Here is a 24662-nt window from a genome sequence, read left to right as displayed (position 1 = left end):
TTGGTGGTTAGCTGGCTTTGTTTTCAGGCCAGAGACAGGAGAATGATTAGTTAATGGTGTTAAGTGAAGGGAAGGGGTGGGGGCAGGGAAGCAGAGCAGCATGCCCGGCTCTGAGCTTGCCAGGGCAAACAGCATCCTTCAGCCATTCCCACTCCTGCCCCTGCAGACAAACAAACGCATCCATTCCATTCTGGGCCCTGGGCCAGTCTATACCTTCACTCTGGGGGATGGGGAAGCACCATTCTCCTCTTGTTTCCCCCCCCACCCCTCCCCCTCCCCCAGGCTCCAGGCCTCTGGCCTGGCCCACCTGGCATAGCCACTGGCTGGAAACTAATGGAGGTGAGGAGGGGGTCAGCAAGGTTGTGAAAGAAGAGGCTGATGTGGTTTGAGAGTCATTTCCGCGTCATCAAAACGCCATCCCAGAGCATCCTCTCAAGTCACCTGCCCATCTCTGGCATTTGCTGCCTCACCCTGCTCCTCCCCCAACCAGCAGCAAGGCTGCCTGCCTGGTGACAGGACTCTACCCCAAATCCAGGCCCCCTTCTGACCCTCCCTGTTGAAGGAGTCCCTGCTGATGTGGAGCCCTTTCCCAGGGCCAGGGTGCTTGGGGTCTCTATGAGGCAAGTCTGTCTCACTTGCCAGGGCCTTAGTTCAAGAGGCCAGAAGACCCAGGGTTTGGGAATGAGAGGAGCTGCAGGGTCCTCCTCACCTCACTGTGTGGCAGATCCCACTCAGGCAGGGCAGCCTGGAGTCAGTTCTGATTCCTCCTCCGATCCCCTACCCCCAGCTGCTGAGCCATAAGCCATAGGTGAGCTTAGGGGGCTTGGTGGAGGGGGGTGGAGCCCTGCTGCAGGGGGTCCTTTCAACCCTCAGGAACAGCAACAGGTGCTGGGGGTCAAGCTGGAGACCTTGCACCTGTTAACTCTTTCTTCCCCCTCTTTTCTTCATTCAGGCAAGAGGAAAGTGAGTCCAGGCTGGGCTCAATGAGTGAAGAGGGCAGAAGCAGAATTCTCAAGATCTGGGCTTGGACAAGTGTGACAACCTTGGGCCCATGAATTCAGCCCCTCCCTCCTTCCTCTAGTCAGAGACGGACTTGCAGGAGCTGGGGTGGAAGGGGCAGTCCTTAGAACACCATCTCCACTCGCCAGTACAGGTACCTCTGGGTCTGTGGGCCCCGGGCTCAATGTTCTTCCCTCAAAGCTGCCAGGACTGCCAGGCTTGGGGGCAGTGCCAGGCCGGCGGCAGCTGCAGCGGTGCAATCATTTTGGGAAGCCTGATTTTCTCTGTGGCAGGGGTCCGGCGGGGTGGGGGAGGAGGCGGGGAGAAGAGCCTAAATGGGAGGGAGGCCCCCACCAGGGACTACAAGAACCCGCTCGGCGGCTCCCCCGCCAGGAGGTCCCCCAGGGCTACACGGGCTGGCTGGGGCTGCGCAGGAGTGAGCGCGGCGGGGGTCTGACCCCGCGGGACTCCGGGTATCCGGGCCAGCTTCTCCTCGCTGCCGCCTCGGCCAGGCAGTCCGCCCCGGAGACACCTGTCACCGCCCCCTCTCCGTTCCCCAGCTGGGGGCTGGGAGGAAGGCTCCGGCCTACCCCCACCGCGCGCCGCGCGGCTCGGCAGCGCAGCTCCGGGCATCTCGGCGCCGGGCCCGCCCCCTAGGACTGCGGCGCGCGGGGCGGGGGCGTGGGGGGGGGGGCTGCGCGGGGCGTGGCGGGCCGGCCTCGGCGCTCTGGCCCCCTCCCCCGCCCCCCTGACGTCAGCCCCCGGCAGCTGCGAGCTCCCTCACTTCGCTCTCGCCCTCCGGCCGGGAAGCATGGGACGGTCCGGGCTCATCTGCGCCTTCCTGATCGCCGCCTGCTGCTGCTGTCGCCGCGCCGCGGGTGAGTGAGCTCGCTGGGGTGGGGGTGGGGGTGGGGCCCGCGCCCCCAACGGAGCGGCCCGGCAGTCCGGCGGAGCGTGCCCGGGAGGAGAGCTGGCATCGCGGCGGGGGCCGGGGCTTTGCGCTGCGTCGTGCGCTCCTCTCTCCGGGTCCCAGGCACCCGGCGCGTTGCGCGCGTGCAACTCTTCTTTGCAGCCAGTTTGCAGCCTCTATTCCAGACCTTCCCGGGAGCAGAACTGGGGAGGCGGGGAGGGGGCTGCTGCCTGGAGCGGGAAGGGGTGGAGCCAAGTCCCTGGGGCCGCTGGTGAGAGCTTTTTCTCAGGTGCTTTCTCTGGGGAGCCCGTGATTGGAGCCTTGGCGGGAGGCGCCTCTACAGCGCATCCCCAAATCCTGAATCCCGCGCCCGCCTGTTGCTGGGAAAGGCAGCTTTCTTAGCTGGAGGGGTGCGCCGACCCCTCCCTCTCCCGCCTGGGCTTCGAGCCAGGCTGGAGGTGAGCGAGATGGGGAAGAACGGCGGCTCCCACCCCGGCAGGGCGTTGGCAAAGCCTGGAGGGCGGTGTGGGTCGCCTCGCGCCTACCCGGGTGACGGGATCACAGGTGGCAGGGACGAGGGATCGAGGATTACCAGAGTGGAAGCGCCCCAGACTTGTTACACCTCCCGGAATGGGACCAAGTTCAGGTGGGAAATGCGTCCCTGCACCTCGGAGTTTTTCTCTGGAACTGCCTAGGAACCGGGCGCTCCCGGGTTCACGCTGCCCTTGTATGGCCCGCAATGGTGTCGCTTGTTTCTCTTGGCTCCCTTTCCCGGGCTCCAGCCGCTGCCTGGCTTAGATACCCTGGTTGGGTATCTAAGCAATACCCAACTCGATGGCCTCGTGCCCATGCCGACGGTGTCCCTGGGGTACCCTTGGCTGCTGCCTTCCAATCCCTTCTGGGGAAAGGGCTAAATCGGGCTCCACCCGCTGCAGAAGGTCCAGCCCCACCCGGCCCTGCTCTTCTAGCTCTGGGGAAACGGAGTCAGGGGTGTGAAGCTTTTGCTCTGGGTTGAAGACCACTCCATCTGCCCTTGTTATCTGGGAGCCAGCCCAGGCCAACCACCCAGGCACCCGAGTCCAGCCAGATGGTATGGAGTGACATCACCTCCTCGCAGGGCGGGCAGCGCACTAGCACCACTGACGTCACTCCTGCCCACTGCCTGGTCCTTGGCCTGACCCCTGCCCTGACCCCGGGGAGAGATTCTGGCCCCCTCCGTGACTCTGACCCCTCCATACTCACAAGACTCCCAGGATGGGGTCCCCTGAGAGTGTCGGATGTTCACGGCGGTGCTGCTTAAGGAGTATGAAATAAGGGCCTCCTGGCCAGGGTTGCCCTTTGGGTTTTATGGGGGATTTGGGGAGGGGGTGTGGGGGGGGGCAAAGGGTAGAGATGTCTTCCTCTGGGTGTGGGGACAAAAAGGGCCTGTGTGCCCCGGCCTGGCACATGCCTTGCATTCCCACACTCTGAGCTCACCCGGGGAGGAGGGAGCCTGGAAGGAAAGGGGCCTTCCTCTTGGCCCAGAGCCTGGGTTGCCCCTCTGCCAGCCTCATCTGGGAGGTTCCTGGTGCTCAGGGTCTCTGCTCCAATGACCAGAAATGTCCATCCCCAACTCCCTTGAACCGGGAGAGGGCTGGCCCAGGGTTCGGGGGTAAAGAGTGGTTGAGGGGTAGGAGAGGACAGTGCCCTTCAGACCCTCGAAGTGGCAGGAAGAGCAGCTGCAGCGAGCGGTGTGAGTGGAGGGCATGGAGAGCAGCTGGAGCTGACACAGCTCCTCCCCCACCCCCTCCCCGCCAGGTGTGCCTGGAGAGGCTGAGCAGCCCGACCCGGAGCTGGTGGAGGTGGAAGTGGGCGGCACGGCCCTTCTGAAATGTGGCCCCTCCCACTCCCCGGGCAACTTCAGCCACGCGGACTGGTTTTCTGTGAGTGCTTGGGCCCCAGAGAGGGCAGCAGGGGCGGGAGGCTCTGCCCTTCATGTAGCCCCAGGACGCTCACCTCCTCCCCGCCACCTCCCCTTAGGTCCACAAGGAGAAGCCAACACTCATCTTCCTCGTGCGTCAGGGCCAGGGCCAGAGCGAACCTGGGGAGTACCAGAATCGGCTCAGCCTCCAGGACCAAGGGACTACTCTGGCCCTAGCACGCATCACCCCCCACGATGAGCGCATCTTCCTGTGCCAGGGCAAGCGCCCTCGGTCCCAGGAGCACCGAATCCAGCTCCGTGTCTACAGTGAGTGCCCTGTCCGTGCCTTGTGGGCAGTGTGGGGCTTCGGAAGTGGTGGTCCCATGCCCCTCCCCATTTCTCTCCCTTGTAGAAGCTCCGGAGGAGCCACTCATCCAGGTCAATGCCTTGGGCATTTCTGTGAACAGTGAGGAGCCTGGGGAGGTGAGATCTGCCGGGGTGGCCGGCGGGTAGGCAGGAGCTAAGGTGGGCTTGGCGGGGTCGCAGAGGCAGGGAGACTCACACCCTGTCCTCCTTAGGTTGCCACCTGTGTGGGGAGGAATGGGTACCCCCTTCCTCAAGTCACCTGGTACAAGAACAGCCAGTCCCTGAAGGAGGAGAAGAACCGTAAGTCATCCTCTCTGCCCTTAAAAGCCATGCTTGTGGCACAATATGGGGACCACCTTGCATTTTATTTAACTTTTTCTTTTGGCCACACCACGCAGCATGCGGGATCTTAGTTCCCCGACCGGGGATCGAACCCGTGCCCCCTGCATTGGGAGCGCAGAGTCTTAACCACTGGACCACCAGGGAAGTCCCTATTCTACTTTTTTTTTAAGTACACAAGTGATCCTTGAAAATATTCTCATAAGAATTCAAACTATGGAAAATCTAGAAGGAAAATTTCCTTCCTGCCCCAGACCCATTCCCAGAAATAGCTGTGCTATCAGTGTGTATGTATTCACACTGATGCAATCCTTGATTTCTAGCCTACTTCTAGGTACTTACTCACACATGTAAATATATCTAGGACTACATAGGCTTTTGTTTTTTATTATCTAAGTCAGTGGTTCTCAACTAGGGGTGATTTTGCTCCCCTCCGGAACACTTGAGTGTCTGGAAATATTTTGGGTTGTCGCAAATGGATAGGTGCTACTGTCATCTAGCGGGTAGAGGCCAGGGATGCTGTAAACATCCTACAGGGCACCGGGCACGTCCAGCCCCAAACGTCAGTGGTGCTGAGGTCGAGAAACCCTGATCTGAATGACACTGTGCGCTACACATTGTTACACAACCTTGTTTTCCTTTTGACGACAAGTCTTGGAAATCTTTCCAGGTCACCCTATTTAGAGCTACCTTATCGTTTACCTACTGCCGGCATTTCACACGGTGTATATAATATAGTCTAGCTAACCATTCATTCCCATTAGTGGATGTCCAGAGTGTTTTCTCATTTCCTTTTTTTTAAATCCCTGCAGCAGTATTTGCACACATCCTTGTATGTGTGCCTATGTGTGTTTGTCTAGGGTAGATATCGAGCAGGAAACTGCTGGGTTGAAGGGCCGCAGCTGGCATTGGTACCTGGCCCTCTCTCTACAAGGGCTCCCCTGCCATTCCGCCGACCCAGGAGATCATAGGGTGGGGTTGGAGGCGGAGCTGAGGCCGAGCCCTTCGCCCCTTCCTCCCTGCCCAGGGGTCCACATCCAGTCGTCCCAGATCGTGGAGTCGAGTGGTCTGTACACCTTGAGGAGCGTTCTGAAGGCACAGCTGACCAAGGAGGACAAAGATGCCCAGTTTTACTGCGAGCTCAGCTATCGGCTGCCCAGTGGCAACCACATGAAGGAATCTAGGGAGGTCACTGTCCCTGTTTTCTGTGAGTACCGACCCATCGCTGTGGGGCTGGGTCCTGCTAGCTCTTGGGCTGAGAGCTGCCCCCTTTGCCTGTGCAGACCCGGCAGAGAGAGTGTGGCTGGAAGTGGAGCCTGAGGGGATGCTGAAGGAGGGGGACCGCGTGGAAATCAGGTGTCTGGCTGATGGCAACCCCCCGCCCCACTTCAGCATTGGCAAGCAGGTGCGGGGGCCTCTGTTCTGGGTGCAGGGGACAGCAGGAGTGGCTGGAGGCGCACTCTGATCGCGCCTTTGTCCTCTCGCAGAACCTCAGCACCAGGGAGATGGAGGAAGAGAGGACCGATGACAACGGGGTCCTGGTCTTGGAGCCCGCCCGGAAGGAGCATAGCGGCCTCTACGAATGTCAGGGCCTGGACTTGGAAAGCACGGCATCGCTGCTGAGCGACCAGCAGGAGCTGGTGGTGAACTGTGAGGGGCTGGGGGCCCAGGACAGGGGGACCAGGCTGGGGCGAGAGGGAATTTGCCCCGCCCTGTCCTGCCTGACACAATTGCTGCGTCCCCAGATGTGTCTGAAGTCCGGGTGAGCCCCGCAGCCCCCGAGAGCCAGGAGGGCAGCAGCCTCACCCTGACCTGTGAGGCAGAGAGTAACCAGGACCTTGAGTTCCAGTGGCTGAGAGAAAAGGTACCCAGGTGGGCTCAGGTCTCCGGGGCAAGGGGCTGTGGGGTGGGTGTGCCTAGGAGTGACCTCTGACCCATCTCTCACCCCAGACAGGCAAGGTGTTGGCAAAGGGGCCTGTGCTCCAATTACGCAACCTGAAACGGGAGGCAGGGGGAGGTTACCGCTGCATGGCATCTGTGCCCAGTGTTCCCGGCCTGAACCGCACCCAGCTCGTCAACGTGGCCATTTTTGGTGAGGCCCTAGGCAGAGATCAGGTGGCCCCTTGAAGCCACCTTGAGTTGGGTGGTTTCAAGCTCTTTGGGGACCGAAAGCCACCCGCTGCCCTGGGGTTCTCTGGTGGGGAGGGGGGTGGCAGGCTGGCAGAGTTTGCTGTCTCACCCTTCCCCGCCCTGCCACAGGGTCCCCGTGGATGGCACTAAGGGAGAGGAAGATGTGGGTGAAGGAGAACTCAGTGCTGAATCTGTCCTGTGAAGCATCAGGGCATCCTCGGCCCAGCATCGTCTGGAGCGTCGATGGCACGGTGAGCAGGCACATGGCAGCCTCCCAGGCTCTCGTCCATCCCTGCGCGGGCTCTGCTGCCACGACCCAGCATCCCCCCCACCCCTGAACTGCGTCTCCTTCCTTGTAGGCCAGCGAACAGGACCAAGATCCGCAGAGTGTCCTGAGCGTCCTGAATGTCCTTGTGACCCCAGAGCTGTTGGAGACAGGTGCTGAGTGCGTGGCCTCCAACTCCCTGGGCAGAAACACCACCGTCATTATCCTGGAGCTGGGTAAGGGCTTGGTCCTGCAGAGTGGGGTGGGGGCAAGCCCAAGCAGTGCACGTTCCTATCCCAACCACCCCCCATCTGTTTAACCTCTTTCACCCCAGACTCCAACAGAACCACTAGCCTCAGCACCTCCACCATCAGTCCCTATGCTAGAGCCAACAGCACCTCCACAGGTGAGCTGGGCTGGATCGGGAGCAGAGTTGTGCCAGGGCATCCTCACTCTGCCCTGACCGGGAGCCCAGGGGAGCTCTGTCGAGAAAACGATCAGCGGCCCATCTTCCATCAGCCCTGGGCTGGGCGGGGCCGCGATGGTAACATGGCAGCCTGGGGCAGGGAGTGACTCGGGGTGTCTTTTTGGGACAGAGAAAAAGCTGACAGAGCCCGAAAGCAAGGGTGTGGTCATCGTGGCCGTGACCGTGTGTGTCCTGGTCCTGGCTGTGCTGGGCGCCGTCCTCTATTTCTTCTACAAGAAGGGCAAGCTGCCGTGCGGACGGTCAGGCAAACAAGAGATGTGAGCACGGCACCTGGCACCCCGCGCCCCGCCCCATCTCACGCTGCCAGCTTGTTGCCTCCTCAGGGATGTTCCCCTGCTGGCCCCTGTGCCCACTGAGCCGTTAGGAGCAGGAGGGGGACCCTGGGTCTGAGCGCTCCCCGCCTCACCGCCACTACCCAGCTTCCGTCCACCACACTCCTCCCTCTCACCCCTGTGGCCCTTCCCTGAGCCAGAGCAGAGCACCTAAGAGCCCTTCAGTACCCAGTCCCACGTCCCTCCCAACAGCCCCCATTCCCTTGCCCCCGAGTTGCCAACCTCTTGCCTCCCTCCCTCCTCCCAGCACGCTGCCCCCGTCTCGTAAGGGCGAATTTGTAGTTGAAGTTAAGTCAGATAAGCTCCCAGAAGAGATGGGCCTCCTTCAGGGCAGCAACGGTGACAAGAGGGCTCCAGGAGACCAGGTAGGAGGCAGTTCCTGTGGCCAGAGCCTGACACATCTTCAGGCACCGGGAGTGGCAGGGGCTGACGGCTGCTGAACACTAACTTTATCCTTCATCCTTCCCTGTTGGAGATGGGGAGCCGGCCCCATCTTGCCTTCCTAACACCACGCACAGACGATAGGGCCAGGCAGGTGGCTGAGGGACCCCGAGAGAGGGTAGCTGCCAGGACTGAGAGCAAGACCCCGTCCCATCACCATTTCCTGAACAGAGCTGGCGGCTCACGTCACTAGGTGTGAAGTGTGGCCCAGTGCGATTCGGGGGCCTCATCTCTTATTCCCCGCCTTGCCATCCCCACCCCCTCCCCGGCTTCTTCCCTCCAGGCGGCTGCACCTAGTTCGTCAGCTGTGGCTTCGGTCCCTCCTCTCTTTTAGCGCTCACACCTTAAACCCTGGTCAGTGTCTCCGAACACCCCCCCTCACTTCTGCTCTTCACCCATCTTTAGGGAGAGAAATACATCGATCTGAGGCACTAGCCCACCGAATCACACGGCGCTCCCTCCCCTGCCTGGAACATTTCCTGTTCCCTGCTCACCTTCCTCCCCAGCACTCGGGATGGTCACCAAAGCCTCTAAAGTGGACAACACAGAAGATCCCCCTCCAGCTCACCTGCAGACATGGGCTAGGACCAGACCTGTCCTGAGAAGGACCTCATGTGGCCCTGGAGGCCCCCTCTTCAGGGACCTGTCCACCACTGTCTCAATTTGTTGAGTGACGCTCATGCCAAGGAGGGGGCCTCGGTATCCCAGAAGCACACAGGAGAGTTTCTCGCAGAACTTGTTTTCTCTTTACACACATTATGGATGTAAATACCTGTCTTCTACCAGCAGCCGGATTAGGTAGCCTGTTTATCTTGCGCTGACTTCCTGCTCCACGGCTCCAGGGCTGGCTTCATAATTCAGCTGATCACTGAAGTAAGGATGCAGTGAGCCCAGGCCTCTCTCTGCTGGAGAGACCCCAGCAGTGTCTAGAAGCAGTTACCAGTTCTGGAGAGACCCCAGCAGTGTCTGTCTAGAAGCAGTTACCAGCCTGCCTGCCTGCCTGCCTCTGGAGTTCCCTTTGCGACACTCTTTTCTTTCTCCGGGCAGAAGTCAGGACCTGGTGTCATCCCTTAAAAGGTATCCTGGGTGTATCTCATTGTCCCTGCAGTAAGGAAGCTGGGTGCCGCTTTCCAGAGTTAAGGCGACTGGGCCCGAGCCCCTGCATTCATTTGGCTCCCCTACCCTCTCAAGGAATCACGTAAGACTGAATGCTGGGGGTAGGGGTTGGAGCTGAGGTCCAGACTGTCCTTTACGAGGGTTAAGGCTATAAAGTTATATTAGCACCAGACTTCTACAGCCTGAGCTAATGGGCCTAGACCTTAGAAGAAAGGCCCTAATGGGAGAATGGTACTTGGAGATGAGAAACGGGCCTGGCTAGAGCTTTGGGGTATGTATGTCTCTGCGTATGTCTGTGCGTACGTGTGTATGTATATATATATGGTTTCGTTAGGTTGTAAATTTGCAAATTGTTTCCTTTTTATATATGTGTGTATATATATGAAAAATAAAGCTTAATTGTCCCAGAAATCTTACACTGTGTTTTATTCATCATGGGGTACCACAGCAGCCTGGGGCCTCCAGAATTGGAACCGCACCAAAAGGAACACAAAACCCTTTGCAGTTGGGAGCAGGGACCAGGGGTTACCTCTGCTTCTGAGCAGAGGGGATAATCAACATACTGAGCAGCAAAGCTGCCCTGCTCTATCTAGGCAGCTTGCAGAGCCTGGCGAGCTGCTGGCAAGGAGCGATTGCCCCTCTCCTGTCACTGAGACTGCCCTCAAGGTAGCAAAACAGGCTTCTGCTGATGGACTGGTACGAGTAGGCCTCTGGCCCTATAGCTCCCCAATATATCACTCCCTAACCCACAAATGACCAAGAACTCGGGTCTGCTACAACAAAAGAAACTTTATTTAAAAATATTTTTTTACAGACATGGGTGCCTGAAAAAGCTCTTTAGTTAACTGTGTATGGAAATGAAAAAAATTAATAAATAACATTAGTATAACAGAACCTCTAAACATTAATACACTGGCAAAACAAAACGGACTTAAAATGAAAATGAATCTTAAAGCTCTGCTATTCTCTGTAAGAATATTTACCTTCTGTTTTATTCTTTACAGGTGAGAATGATTAAATACTGCTAATATAATTTTTTTATATTAATGACACATTTTTAAAATAGTCCACAAAAATCTCACCTAAGTTTTCATTTTGTTTTATTTTTAACACTGATATACAAATGGGACTCTTCATTCTGGAGAAAAGTATCAAGTTCTCTCCAGCCCCACCCAGGCCAAGAATGTCAAAATCCTGAATAAGGAGGACTTTGAAAAGAATTGTTTCTATCTCCCAATTCTTTATTAGTTAAAGGCAGGGAAGAAGTGAGAAAAGGAAAAGAGATAAGTAAAATGTCATCATACAGAAAACTTTTTTTTTTTGGTCGAAACCTACAGTGGCCACAATACTGAGGACAGGCTTCCGTTCCGGTACGTGGTCCTCGCTGCCCTTCCCAGGGGAAAACTCGCCCCTGCAGAGGGCACTAGCTGCTTAATGCTCTATGTCTGAAGTTTTCAAATGAAAGGAAAGCCAAGTCTAAGGGACAGGCAGGAGGTCTAGGCCAGTTCAGGACCCAGCAAAAAGACAAGACAAAACGAACAACCAAACAACCTCCCCTTTTCGGGAGGGTCCACCCTACACTGTTCCATGAAGTTGGGTCATTAATAGGATCAGGAGGCTGGGTCACTTGAAATGGTCCAGAGTATGCCTGGAAATCATGGAACGTTCTGTCTCTTCCTGCTGAACACAGAACATTCAACCTGATAACTGAGATTCTGACTGGAACCAACCAAATGATCCTGGGATACAATGCTCATTTCTTCCAACTAAGCACCGTGGCAGGGAGAAGGGACCGCGGACACGCTGCACCTGGGGGCCACCTCCCCAGGCACATGGAGCACTTCCTCTCCCCTAGACCAGAGGGACTAACGACACTCAAGGTAGAGGAGCTAAGACTCTGGTATTTCCATATTAAGTCCTAAAATGCAGCCTGGGATACAGTGCTGCCTTAGAAAGGCACAAAATGTTTGGCTTTTTTTTTTTTTTTTTTCAGTGTGCTAAAAATTGTTTTGTTTTGAATAAAGGAAAAAAAAGATATATAAGGTTAAAAATCCCAAGTCACCACAGCCAGAAAGCAGATGTAGGAGGTACCTCATAGCTGCCACACCCCTACCACACGTTTCAGCAGGAGGTCAAGGCCAAGACACTAAAACAGTGCTGAGAAGGGCAGGTCAGGAGAGGAGGTATCCACTCTCATGGGCATGGCTCACTCACCCAGACAGCAGAAGGAACAAGCCAAGGAAGAGAAAACATGTGGTCTACAGACTTGTAAGCAGTTCTCTGCCTCTTCAGTTTCCAGACAGCCATAAGCACGGCCACCCTCACCCAGGACAGGGTCAGAGGTAGACAGGGCGGAGGGAACTGACACAAAGGGCACATCAGCACCCATGCCAGACTGCCGGGCGTGGGCACACTGCACACCCCACTTCAGGGCTTCAGCATGGAGGCAGCGCAAGGCCTGAGGAGGCTCAGAGCGCACGTACGGAGCAGTACTCCTCTGGCCTCCCAAACCGGCCCAGGGGCAGAAGGAGAACTGCGGGAGAGCGCCTCACACATTCATTTTGGGGACTGAATAAGAATATGGGGCCGGGCAATCAGAACTCTGATTTGTTCCACTGCCAAACCAGTAGGAGACCCGAGGTTCGCTTTCAGCCTCTGCTCTCTACAAACACAGGGAGCGGTCAGCCACATTCTTCTCAAGCACTGAACAAGCGAAGAGGCAGAGAGATCTCCAAACAGTTGTTAGTCTGTTAGTCAACAGCTGGCCCTCTGGCACCATGCTCTCCAGCCAACTGCGAGTAAGCCTCCAGGCAGGCCTCGCTCTCCCCACCCCGATTTCCCCCGCTTACTCCCGGGCCACTTTCTGGAACCAAGAAAAACTGGTGCTCGCCTCTGAAACCAGCCCAGATTTCCTAGAACTCTGTGAAGGCGAGTGGCACTGCTATCCCTCTGCCCCTTAATTCTGGCGCCTAGAAGGGAATTTCAAACACACAGGCCCCAGCCTTTATCACGGGCCTCAGTGTATATCTTTGGATTATTAGGTTACTTCTGTGTACATCAAATGACTCCAGTAGTTTAAAAAAGTTATAAGTGATTATGAAATGCCTTAATAACACAGGACAGGCTCCCGGATGAGATAAATAAGATCAAAAGATTCAGGCAAGCAGAAGCACAGTTTTAAAAAAACCAAAAAATAAAGGCTTTACTATAGGACGACAAAGGAAGCAACTGGACAGGGAGGACAAATGCATCCTGTCTAAAGAGCTCTCAGTAAAAAGTCTCTCTAAATTGGAATCTATACCTAATTTATATCCTGGCAACTGTCCCAACTTTATAAATTCTTACTGGCAAAGTAGTTTCTGAGGTACCTCGGAAGGCCTGCCTAAGAATATTACTGCAGAGCTCCCCTCATAGAGGAAAGACCAGATAAAAGGGTGGGGAGGAGGGCTTGGAGGGAGGCAGGCCACGGGCCCATAGAATGAGTATGTTCTCAGCACTAAAACCTGAAGAGAGCCCAGAAGTCCATGGGTAGGGGCTACAGTGGATTTGTGATCTGCTCTCTAAATGAAATCAAAGAAGGCTAGAAACCTGAGACTGAATGAAGGCTAAGAAATGTCACCTAAGAAAAGATTAGCTCCAGAACAGGAGAAACTGGTCCTAAAGAGGGAGGTAAGAAATCTTGGATGCCAAGACTCATAAAGGGAAGAAAAACTGGAAATAAAGCAACAAAGAAGACAGTAACCTAAATTAACTTTAACCTAAGCATTTCCTCCAAGTCCCAGACATAGTCCCATGCCTGCCTTTCCACTCTCAAAAGAGCAGTATGGTGAGTTTTACTACTAGAGTAAAGTATTTTAGGGTATCTATCCCCTCCTCCCTGAGAACCTCCCCCTGCCCCTACTTCCCATCTGAAGCAGCATGCCGCTTCTGCCCTGTGTGGCAAAGTCGGGGGTCGATACCTGATCAATGTGCTGGGCTGATCATAGTCTTTCTTGAGAATATGAACCAAGAGGCACTGGGACTCTGTTAAAACGGTGATCCCATTTAATGGTGAGCTGGGGGTCGTGAGGACTGGGGTGCCTATGTTGGGGCCATGCATACCGACAGACCGACGAGCAGGAGAAAGGACTAGCTGCAAAGTTTCTCAGCTCCACGCAGAATCAACTGTACCGCTTATCCTGGGTTCTGGGAAATACCCTGCATCCTTATGATTCCTTCCTTTCCTCTGCTTTAATCCTTCTGTTTCTTGCATCCAAAGGACTGCTCAACAGGACGGTCAAAGATACAGCCCTGACCTTCTTCCACTATGCATCCATCTCCAGGCATTAAATGGCTACACGCATTTCTAAAGAGAGACTGCTAATGTAGACTGAGATCAAAGTAGAAATAGTAATGCTTTATGCCAACTGAGAATACTTTAGATAGAATTTCTAGGGCCTGAAAGTCTAGGAGGATAATAACGTGTTGACTTTCATACTAAGTTCTACGGTCTCTAAGCTCTGTACCCCTAGAGTCACAGGCTGACGTTTCTGAGAACTGACTGAGTTCAACCTACGCTACTGCCTGGCTCTTGGGAGACCAAACAACTGGTTGAAGATCAGGACCCAGAAACAGGTGCCCATCCCTCTCGCACACCTTCAGCCCTTCTAAGACACAGGATCAGCTGAAAGGTTGTTGAAGGATTGGAAAACAAGTTCCATATAGAATGGGAGATGGTGAGAGGTCCCAGAGGGGTGATAAGAAAACTTCCTTATAAAGGGGATCAGAGGTACAGGCAGCTCAGTAAAAAGATCAAGGAAGGCACTAGAGTGGAAAGGGGTCTGTAGGCAGGTGCTTTACTTAAACATTTAACTGCCCTATTGTGCAACTCTGAGCCGACACACCAACCCACCACCAAACAGATTCTACTTAAACACATAAAAATGGTGGGTATCCATGAGATTTCCATGGAGGAGTCTCCCAGACATTGTCAAAGCTATGGGAAGACAATAGGGGCTAATGGGAGTGTCTTGAACTGATTTTTAACCAGGGCAGCTCTATAAGGAAATGTCCACATAAAAGAGCTGTGAATGTAACCTGCACAATCTTATTGGGAACGGCTATTTCAGGGCCAAATGCACATGCTAGACAGGCCAAGTACAACCGCTCAACATCAGTAAACCGCCATACGGTGGCAGGGGAGAACACAGAGCGGACACTTCAGGCTCATGGTAATCACTCACAAACACTTGCTGAATGAACAAACACAATGTTAGAGCCAAGTCAATAGTCAGAACACCGTTATTCCATGGGCAGTGGTCACTGCAGAGTCAGAAAGGCCAACAGCAAGAAGGGGGACTTACAGTTTGGGAAGAGGGCCTATATCCCTCCGCCTTTCATGATGTGAGGTAGGAGAATATTCTGCACTAACACCATGGCTGATCACACACAAAAAGGTCTACATCTTGTTAAAGAGAACATATAGCTGGTCCCTATTTTGCAAGCAAATATACAAAAATTCATGTGTAAGATTGCTGACTGGACCATAAAATATATTTTACCTTTCTGTAGAGGAAATAAATATTTTAAGTGTGAGGAATAGCAACCCCCCAATTTTTTTTTAAATCCACAAAACAGCTAAATGATACTAATAGTACCATCCCACACCCTGGGTCCTGGTGTTGAGAGTCTGTATAGGAAGCAAAAGAACAGAAGAATGGCAGAATATGTAGAGTGACACGGGGCGGGACAGAGAGAGCTAGTGGAAGAGAATGGCCATCCACAGATATATATCACTATTTATATAAATATTAACACATAAATGCTGAGACGATAAACTGCCTAATCTGTTATTTACCTAAAGGGAGGTATATCATTGAGCCCACAGGGTTTTTCCACTTTGATAACTCCTGACTTTAATGGAAGGAGTACAGCGAGTACAGCTGATTGAGTACAGCAAAGCAGGCACCCAGCAACAAGGCCGGCTGTGTAAAGCAACCCAGGGAGACATGGGGAAGCAGAAGGCCAGGTTGGACAGAACAGCCTAGTGCACTTGAGAAAAAGGAAAACATCAAAGTGGTTTTTACCTTACTTACCTGACAGGTAACAGAGGAGGAACCATTTGTAATTAAGAGCGGGAAAGGGGATGTGTTTGCCGAAAATGGCGAAATTCAAAGCCCACTTGTGAAAGGTCAATTTTAGTTAAAATCACAGCAGAGCCAAAGAATTAAAAATTGCCATACAAATGGAGGACGAAGAATGGGTTATTGGTGCCTTAGTCAAAGGAAAATTTAAGAAGTTAAAGTTTTGGAAATATCCTCAACACAAAAGCCACGCAACAACTTTCCTGAGCCTCACCTGGCAATCTCAGGCATGGACCCAGGCGTGACCTCAGAGCATCCAAAGAGAAAACCCCTCACAGAATGGTCTAAGACCCTGAACACCTGCAGATACATGGCCGACAAGCTAAGAACCAAGCCATGCAATGGTGCACACCTAGTTCAACCTGGATCCCCACGTTCAACACAGGGATCTGGCACCTAGCTTGGGGGCTGACCTGACAAGCCTCAAGCGTATTCAGTTATGAAAAGAAAGGATGAACCTGCCTTTAGCCTATGTAAGTGAGGACATAATCTTCAAAGAAGATTTGGGATGCACTCTGAAAAGGCAACAGATATGCAGAACCAGTGCTTTGTTCTCTTGATAGATCTTCAGACTACGGGCAGTATCTACAGACAAGGAAAAATTCCAGTGTGGAGAGGTACGCAGACTGCTGCCATTTTCTCTAGCTCTCCGTCTAGGCCTTCAACATCTAAACAAGGCGCAAGACTGAACGCTACCACAAGTGAGACACTACGCTGGCTCTGAGAAGGAGATGCTAGTTACTGTTTCCTTCTCTCTGCCGCTTTCCTCTGCCCTCTCCATCGCGATTCAGGCCCTCCTGCACCTGTTGGGGGCTGTATTATTTTCTGCCACGTAGAGGAGACACTGGGTAACCACAGCAAGTCAGCAAAAAGCCCTGAACTATCTCCTCTGGGAACATAAATGGCTCTGAGGCAAGAGGAGAAAAATCAAAAGACCTAGGAGTAGCTGAAGGCCAAGAGAAGAGTTAGATAAAGTTTTAGGTCCAAAGATGACAAGATGGGAAAGAAAACAGGTGTAAGGAGAGTCATTTCTCTTTGGATCTCATGACAAAACCATGATTTAGATTGTGAGGAAGGCAGATTTATCAAAGTGCAGGCTTGCTTCTGACAAGGAGGAAGGTTACACACTGCTATAGGGAAGTCAGTAAGAGGCCCTGGCCAGAGAACTAACTGAGCTCAAGTGGTGCCTTGGCAGTATCTGCAGGAACGTACCAACGGTGCCCCACACAAGACTCTGAGTCTTCTTTACAAACTGGCGATGGCACAAGCCACAGGGCTTTTCACATGTTGTCTGTCCGCAGTAAAGTCATTTATTACACCCAGTGACGTCTAATTACTGTGGGGAATGCAGTCACTAAAGAGTACATAGGACCTAACGTGAAGAAGAAAGGGGAAGGAAAGGAAGAAGGAAATGTTACATTCCCAAAGCCACAGGCACAAGAGAAAAGCAAGGGTGGCACCAAGGTAGGGTTGGTGCTAATTATCAGCAGAATGCTGTGCTACCATGGGTGGTATTCCCCCCATTCCTTAAAGGGCAAAGAGAAAAATCATCTCTGAAACTACAGCCTGGCTCATATTCAAAGGGAGACACCCATATAAGCTGAAATTCACTGGGAAGAAAAACTGAAGAGATAAATCTTTATTGTCTGTTTTGTGCATTTTATGTACAACAAGGTAAAGAGCATGTGAATGGAGCTTCCTAAGAGCTTCATGGTATTTGGGCCAGAAAGCCATGCTGGAAACAAATGTTTTCCCTTCCCATTAAGTAGAAAACCTCGTGACCTACATTAGAACACACACCTGGCACCAAGGCAACTGACTCCCACAGACTATTTTCTGGGGAGGGCGTGGAATGTATCTGAAGGCCTCTATCTCAAATCAGTCACTATGTAATTAGGATAACTAAAACACCTTTTTCAAAACAGACTCAATGTTCCTATAGAAACAGTGCTTTGGAGTGACCAGTGTTCACTGCGAGTATCAAACAGGACCATAATGATAGAGCAACAGTACTTTTCTCCCACCTATCTACCAAACAAATCAACACCATCACACACAATAAAGAACATCCTATAAGCTGCTCGGCTTCAGTAAGGCTGGTCATAGCAAGCCCACTGCCAATGACAAGACACCAAGGAGGAGGAGGGGGGAGGAGACTGAGGAAAGGACAGAGGGAGGGTATTTTAAAAATACAAGACTTCAGCTATGCACATTATAATCCAAGCCAAAGGGGAGTGTTGGAGTTGTAATACACACTGGGGTTGGGTATAAAACCACAGTTGATGGCAGTCTTTAAGATTCCTTCTTAAACCTCTTGTGCTAATTCCCTGCCTGGGATTAACACACACAGCAGGTAAATCTTATAATCACAGGACACACACAACCACAGACAGACAAGACAGACAAGACGCACACAACCACATCCTTAACCTAAGAAAGTCTTAAGTCCTCAATTAGGATTTACAGCACAGTGCTTCTCCTACTGCTTTCTGGACCGTTCCCCAGGTAGGCTACCACTTAATAAAAATCCACACTCTCTCCAAGTGGGGAGGGACTGAAGGACACCTTCAAATGCACTCTCAAAACAAATAAAATAATAAAACATCCTAGCTGCTCCATTCTCATTCCACTGCTTTGAAATCTTGGAACCACAGATGTGATATCCCACACAGGGCAAGACCTCACTGCGAAGTCTCCAAAGGAACCTCTCTGCCCTTTTAGGTGCTACTCGAGCAAGAGCTCCCGGCTCCTCGGTCCTCTAAGCTGCGGCACGGAGTGGGTGTGCTAGGTGGCTACATGGGCAGGAGAAGAAATAGAAACAAATTCCCGGAGGATGTTTTTGGCCATTTCAATATTGTTGTGGGCAATGACCAGAGCTTTCTGAATGTCCTGGTAGGAGTATCCCTGACTCATGAGGCTCTCAATCTCACTGGAGAGCTGCGGTGAGGTGGCGGCGGTGCTTTGCTGACAGCTACCTGCTTTTCGTTCAGAGTTGATTCTCCGAGGGAACGGTTTGGGTGGCCTCTCAGGAACTTGGGAACCCTCAGTGAAGTCTGGAAGAAATAGGAAAGACAATGTTTGCAACTCGGGGCGGGGCGGGAATTCTCATCCGATAACAATGTGCTAATACGAGAGATTATGGACCTACTGTCCGTCAGGTACACATGCGGTCACAAGGCGGGGTTTTACAGTTTCAAGGGCTTCTGTCTACAGCCTCCTCCCCTCGCAGCACAACAACCTTCTAAAGACACCATGCGCCTGTCCTACCGACAGGGACCACGCTGCCCTCCACACAGAACACCTGCACCTGCACCACGCTTTACACTGAGCACCAAGTTTTCACACACATCACTGCCTGAATTAGTTAAAAAACACTTCTGAGGGGCCAGAGAAGACACTAAACTTCTCCCTATACAAATAAGGAAACAGAAATAAGCCTAGGTTGCAGCGAAGAAGCATTAAACAAGGTTGGGTGGGTGGGGATCACCGCCTGTTTGGGCAACTGGATGCCATGTATCCTTTTCACCAGCTGTCCTGAAGGCTGTCTTCCATTTCTAAAGTGACAGTAACTCTGGCTGCTGCCCTCCCAGGCGGCCACAGGTGCAAGAAGGACAGTCCTTAACAGTCAAGGCTCAAATGCGGGCTGGCTCCAGGCCTACTCAGTGTGCTTTCCAGAGCTGGCACACCTCCTTTCCAATGGGACAGGGACAGCGCCCAGAAGTGTGGTCTGAACCATCAAAATGAATTACTACTGTCATCATGCACGCTCAAAAGAGCCAGAAATCCTATTAATACTTACCCCCAGCACAGGAAGAGCCAGGGTTTAAGGAACAACCTCATTTCTAAGTCTGGCAAAATCCTCAAGAGCCTGAATACAGTTTAACTTCCTAATTTGGGACCCAGGACCAGCTTTCCTCCCACTTCAGTCCACTCCTTCCAGCTACTGACTTACTGTCACCAGGCAGTCATCTCTGTTTCAGTATAAATAAGAAGGCATACAGCATTTCAGGACAAACCCAAGGTAGCCTGGAGACTCACTCGTTGTGGGATCACCTTCCAGAGACAGCCAGCCGAAAGAGGAGCTGGCGTTGGAGATGTCAGAGAGCGTGCGGCGGGCCAGCACTGCGGGCACAGGTGGCTTGGGGACATCGTACCCGTCATCTTCATTTTCTGATTCCTCAGGGCCAGTGTTGGCATGGGCTGCAGCCAAATTCCCTTCACCTAGAGAACAGTTTGTGCAGTTATCTTCTTTTTCCAACGTACTTCACCTTCTAACCTTTCAGTACGGGGGCATCCGTTCATTCAAACATATACAGAATCAAATGGTTACCGAATAACCACTAGGGGCCAAACACCCTGTGGCCCTGTGCGTAGAGATAAAAGAAACAGGGAAAATAAGATCTGCACCAATCCTGCAGCTCTACTTTTCTGAACATGTCAAAAGCTACCCTTGCCAAGGTTAACAGTCACTGATGTCCAAGACTCAAGCACCACTTTATAGCATTCATTCAACATTGTCATCTGCAGTTCACCTTGGAAGATCAGCCAAAGGGCCCTGTTGTGTGCACTGCCTTCTTGAACTTTCAACTTGGTAAGCTAGTTAGTATGGGAATTGAGTATTCACCACCCACACACACAAGAATTTCATCAGTGTTGAAAAGCAATGGGAATAAAAGGGAGCTAGCTCTCAGCACTGCCGATCCAGGCCATATAACACAAAGGCCTCCAGGCCCTAGAAGGATGAAAAACACAAAAGGAACTAGCTGTGTAAATGGGAAATAAAACAGAGGAGGTGGTTTTACTGCCATAGATCAAAGGTATTTTGCAAAGAAAATTATTTACGAATATTCCGCGTAGGTCAAGTTCTCATTGGCCAAACATTACAGGCTCATTCTTCCGGCACATCAATGATCGTTAAAGTAGCAGAACGACTACTCACCAAAGGTGCCGCTCTCTGTGACAGACGGTGCCGCCTGGGACTGAATATTATACATTGCTTCGTATGTACAACTATCGATCTGCTGGTTACAATCACAGGCTCTGGACCAGAAGGAAAGTGGCATAATGATCTTCAGAAACAGAACTCTGTTATCTGCAAACTTATTAAGATATACCTATTCACAACTTCTCTAGACCCTGATTCTATCAAGAATCTCCATTCTCCTCTTACCAGTATCACTAGTAAATATCAAAAGATTGACTCTTGTTACTAGTAGTAGCTGTGTATGTTTTTGAAATTATTGTGATGTTGAAGAAACATTAAGTGGAATTGCTTACAGCTGCAAGAAGCTTAAAACATTAGAGGTTACACACATCTTTCTGCTTCATTTCTGGCTGGGTAATGCTATGTGCAGGCAGCAAGCCAAACAGGTGAGTTGGTGTCAACTGAATTCCCAAATAGGATTGTTGTGAACCTACCGTGAACTCTGGGTTGTCTCCAGAGGCCACTTCACTTCTGGCTTTTGAAGTCCCACAGGCCTAGAGGAAGGAGTCATATACTCTGTGTCCTCCTCACTTTCACACTGCTCCCCAGGTGGCGGTTTTGGCACAGGAAGAGGTCTGGAAGATGAAGAATAAAAAACAGAAAAAGAAAACAAAAAGAATGAACTGCTTTGCAACTATCTGAAATAATTTGAAAATCATTGTAGAAGAAATATATAACATCCTACGAGGTTCAAGATACTCCTGGTGAAAAACAGCATGTACAGCACGATTCCATACACACAAGACTGGCAATGAGCATGTCACATGTTGCAGATCACGGTCTGACTCTAGGTGGTAAGATTATGGATAACTTATTGCTTTAGCATCACTTATCTGTGTTTTCTAAATATTATTATAATTAACACATACTATTTTCATAAAGAGAAAAGGATCACTAAAAGGGTAATCCAAAAATTTTAATTCTTTTTGTTGATGATGTTAATAAAAATATACAATTGCACCTCTTACTCATTAAGCATTTTGGCAATACATACTTTAAACTATTCACATTCTTTTGTCACAGTAATTCTACCTTGGCTGCATCTCTGGCTATGTAAAAAGATGTTCACTGAAGCAAAGTTATTACAGTAAAAGCTTTTAAACAAAATAAATATACAACAACAGGGAATGATTAAATATATGATGTTACAGCCACATTACATAATAATATGCAATAATTAAAAGTGAGGATTTTGGGGACTTCCCTGGTGGCACAGTGGATAAGACTCTGCACTCCCAACGCAGGGGGCCCACGTTCAATCCCTGGTCAGAGAATTAGATCCCACATGTATGCCACAACTAAAGAGTCCGTGTGCCACCACTAAGGTGCCTGAAAGACGCAACTAAGGAGCTCTGGAGCTGCAACTAAGGAGCCCACCCGCCACAACGAAGGAGCCCACGTGCTGCAACTAAGAGTCTGTGAGCTGCAACTAAGGAGCCTGCCTGCTGCAACTAAGACCCCATGCAACCAAATAAATAAATAAATATCAAAAAAAAAATAAAGTGAGGATTTTGAAGAACTTTTTAACTGATAGGAAGAAATGCCCAAGATATAATGCTAAGTTTAAAAAAAGGGAAAACATAAAACTACATCTTGATCTAAAACATATATACATTTTACATGTCTATAGCTATGGCCAAGTAACAAGCACTGTCTAACCGTCTGCCTAGAACAGCTAGCTATAAAAGCAGGAAAATATGCAAAAGAAAGAAGGCATTGGAGAGCAACCAGGCAGCCAAGATTTGAGAGGCCAAGATTCCAGAGAAAAGGAGAATACACTACAGTAAGCCCCATATTAGGGGTTCTGAACTTGGGGTTTCAAGGTAGTTTCAAGAGACTGAGGAGAGAGGGATTGGAATTTGGGCCAAGGCACGAGGGGTCAAAAATCCTGGAGAAGGGAACAGTAGAGAAGTAGGTTTGAAATTCTGCCTGTAATTTTCCCCAGAGCTACTGTGAATCCTTAAACCACGTATGAGTGGGGCTAGATTCTGAGAAACCAGGCAAAAAGTAGTAGTACTTTGGTTGTCTTGCCAAACTAGAGAGACAAAGTTGGAGGTAACAGACATGGCCTTTAAAATAATTATAATTTATATATTCCATTAAAACAGAGGATGGAGAATTTTATTAGAAAACTACAGAATAATTTTTTTTTTTAATTCACATGGAAATTCTAGGACCTAAAAACGCAGTATTTGTAAATACAATGGATGGATCCTGGGGCAGATTAGAAACTGCAAAACAGAAGATTAGGGAACTGAAATAGAGTAGAAACTATTCAGATTCAACTAAAGAGAGGAAAAAGAATGGAAAACACAAAAATGAGCGTAAGAGCTATATGAGGTGTGGTGAAAAGGTAGAACTTTCAGGTAACTGGAGTCACAGAGCGAGAGGAGAAAGAGGCTGCACTATTCAGTGTATTTTAAGAAACAGTGCACCCCTGAAACTGACACAACATTGTCAATCAATTATACTCCAATAAACATTTTTTAAAAAAGAAAAAAGAAATAGTGGCTGAGATTTCCTATGCTGAATTTTTCTTTCTTTCTTCTTCCTTTTCTTTTTTTTGGCCGCGCTGCCCGGCTTGTGGGATTTTACTTCCCGACCAGGGATTGAACCTGGGCCCTCGGCAGTGAAGGTGCAGAGTCCTAGCTACCAGACCGCCATGGAATTCCCAGTGGCTGAGATTTTCTAAAACTGATTAAAAACATCAAATGACAAAATCCATAAACTCTACAAACCTTAGAGGGATAAATATAAAGAAAACTACACAGACGCATTATAGTGAAACTGCTGGGGTCCAAAACAAAAAGGTTTTATAAGTAGTCAGAAAAAGAATCATGCCCTTAAAGGGGCAACATTACGCTAATTTTCCAACAGAAACAATGAAAGTCAGAGGGCAGTGGGATGATATTTTTAAAGTGCTGAAAGAAAATAACTCCAGTTCAGAATACAGCTGACCTCTGAACAACATGGGCTTGAACTGCACAGGTCCACTTTTACCCAGATTTTTCCCCATTAATACATACTACAGTACTACACAAGCCACAGTTGGCTGATTCTGCAGATGCGAAACTATGGATACAGAGGGCCCACTGTAGTTATATCTGGATATTCCACTGCGGGGAGGGTCAGCGTCCCTAACCCCCAAGTTGTTCAAGGGTCAAGTGTACTATGTTTAGTGAAAATATCTTTAAAAAAATGAAAGTGAAATAAAAGATATTTTAAGTCAAGCAAAATTTGAGAGAATCCATTAATAGAAGATACACTAACACCCCCTCCTCTTTCTCTCCCCCCCACACCCTGTCTCTCTAAAGGAAGTTATTTGGGCAGAAGGAAAAAGATTCCAGGTGGAAGTGTGGTAAAGCAAGAAGAAATGAGGAGTGCTATAGTATAAATATGTGGGAAATTTAAATGTCCAGGAAGTGTTAAGAGGAACTGATTCAAAGTAGACTCTAATGAGTCAAAGGGATATGTTGGAATCCCTAAGGTAACTGTTAAAAGAGTATTAGGAGTGAAACGGTACAATAAAAAACACTCTAATCCCAAAGAAAGAAAGTAGAAAAAAATGAACACAGAAAAGATGGGGAAAATGGAGAAAACAGTAGGAACAAATATTCCAATTATTTTTAAACAAACAAAAAAAAATGCTAGACTGGATTTACGGGGGAAGAAAGCCAACAAGTATACACTACTTAAGAGAAACATACCTTCAATGAGGACACAGAAAAGTTGAAAGTAAAAGGATGGAAAAAGATCATGCAAACACTACAAGAGAGCTGATGTGGCCATTTTAATATAAGTAAAAACAGACTAAGGCTGGTTAGAAGCAGAACTAGAGAGTAAATGGAATAATCAAAACAATTATCATTTAGCTGATAATTCTAAATTTCTATGTATCCTAATTACATATACTAAATACATATACAATACAAACTGATAGACCTAAAGGAAAAAAGAGAAACCCACAATTATAGGGGGAGAATTTAACACACTCCTCTTGGTATTTGACAGAACATGTAGACTTAAAAAAAAAATCAGCAGGAAGATAGTATAGTTGAATACAATTAAAAAATGACACATACAGAATGCTGGGCCCAACAACTACAGAATATACATTTTTATAAAATGAAGGTAGTAATATGTATGGAATTTACCATAAACTAGTCAATAAAGGTCTCAACAAATATCACAAATTGAAATCACAGAGTATGGTTTCTGACCACACTGGAATGAAACTAGGAAGCAGTAACAGAAGAGGAACCAGAAAATCT

General features: G+C 50.1%; 2 protein-coding genes across 4 annotated transcripts in view; one reads left to right on the top strand and one right to left on the bottom strand.

The window, feature by feature from the left end:
* Positions 1-1770: 1770 nt before the first annotated feature.
* MCAM (melanoma cell adhesion molecule) lies at positions 1771-9945 on the top strand. Its single transcript, XM_022560392.2, has 16 exons — positions 1771-1877; positions 3707-3831; positions 3929-4136; positions 4222-4292; positions 4388-4475; positions 5542-5721; positions 5798-5919; positions 6002-6164; positions 6260-6378; positions 6465-6606; positions 6774-6895; positions 7004-7145; positions 7244-7315; positions 7506-7653; positions 7976-8093; positions 8575-9945. The coding sequence occupies exons 1-16, from the start codon at positions 1811-1813 to the stop codon at positions 8602-8604; spliced, it is 1917 nt and encodes a 638-aa protein (XP_022416100.2). The 5' UTR covers positions 1771-1810; the 3' UTR covers positions 8605-9945.
* A 111-nt stretch (positions 9946-10056) lies between these two features.
* CBL (Cbl proto-oncogene) overlaps positions 10057-24662 on the bottom strand; it is an 88287-nt gene continuing 73681 nt past the window's right edge. For all 3 annotated transcript variants that reach the window (XM_022560422.3, XM_089915690.1, XM_089915688.1), the window contains exons 13-16: positions 20826-20966; positions 20347-20447; positions 19446-19628; positions 10057-18460 (exon numbers count right to left, since the gene is read on the bottom strand). In XM_022560422.3, coding sequence (XP_022416130.1) covers positions 18192-18460; positions 19446-19628; positions 20347-20447; positions 20826-20966 — 694 coding nt within the window. In that variant the 3' untranslated portion in view covers positions 10057-18191. The remainder of the gene's footprint in view (positions 18461-19445; positions 19629-20346; positions 20448-20825; positions 20967-24662) is intronic.

Source organism: Delphinapterus leucas, chromosome 7, assembly GCF_059928025.1.
Source record: "Delphinapterus leucas isolate spDelLeu-1000000601 "Yukka" chromosome 7, BTC_Dleu_Yukka2, whole genome shotgun sequence".
NCBI lineage: Eukaryota > Metazoa > Chordata > Mammalia > Artiodactyla > Monodontidae > Delphinapterus > Delphinapterus leucas.
The sequence above is the reverse complement of the archived record's forward strand: the minus strand, read 5'-3'. Positions and strand labels throughout refer to the sequence as shown.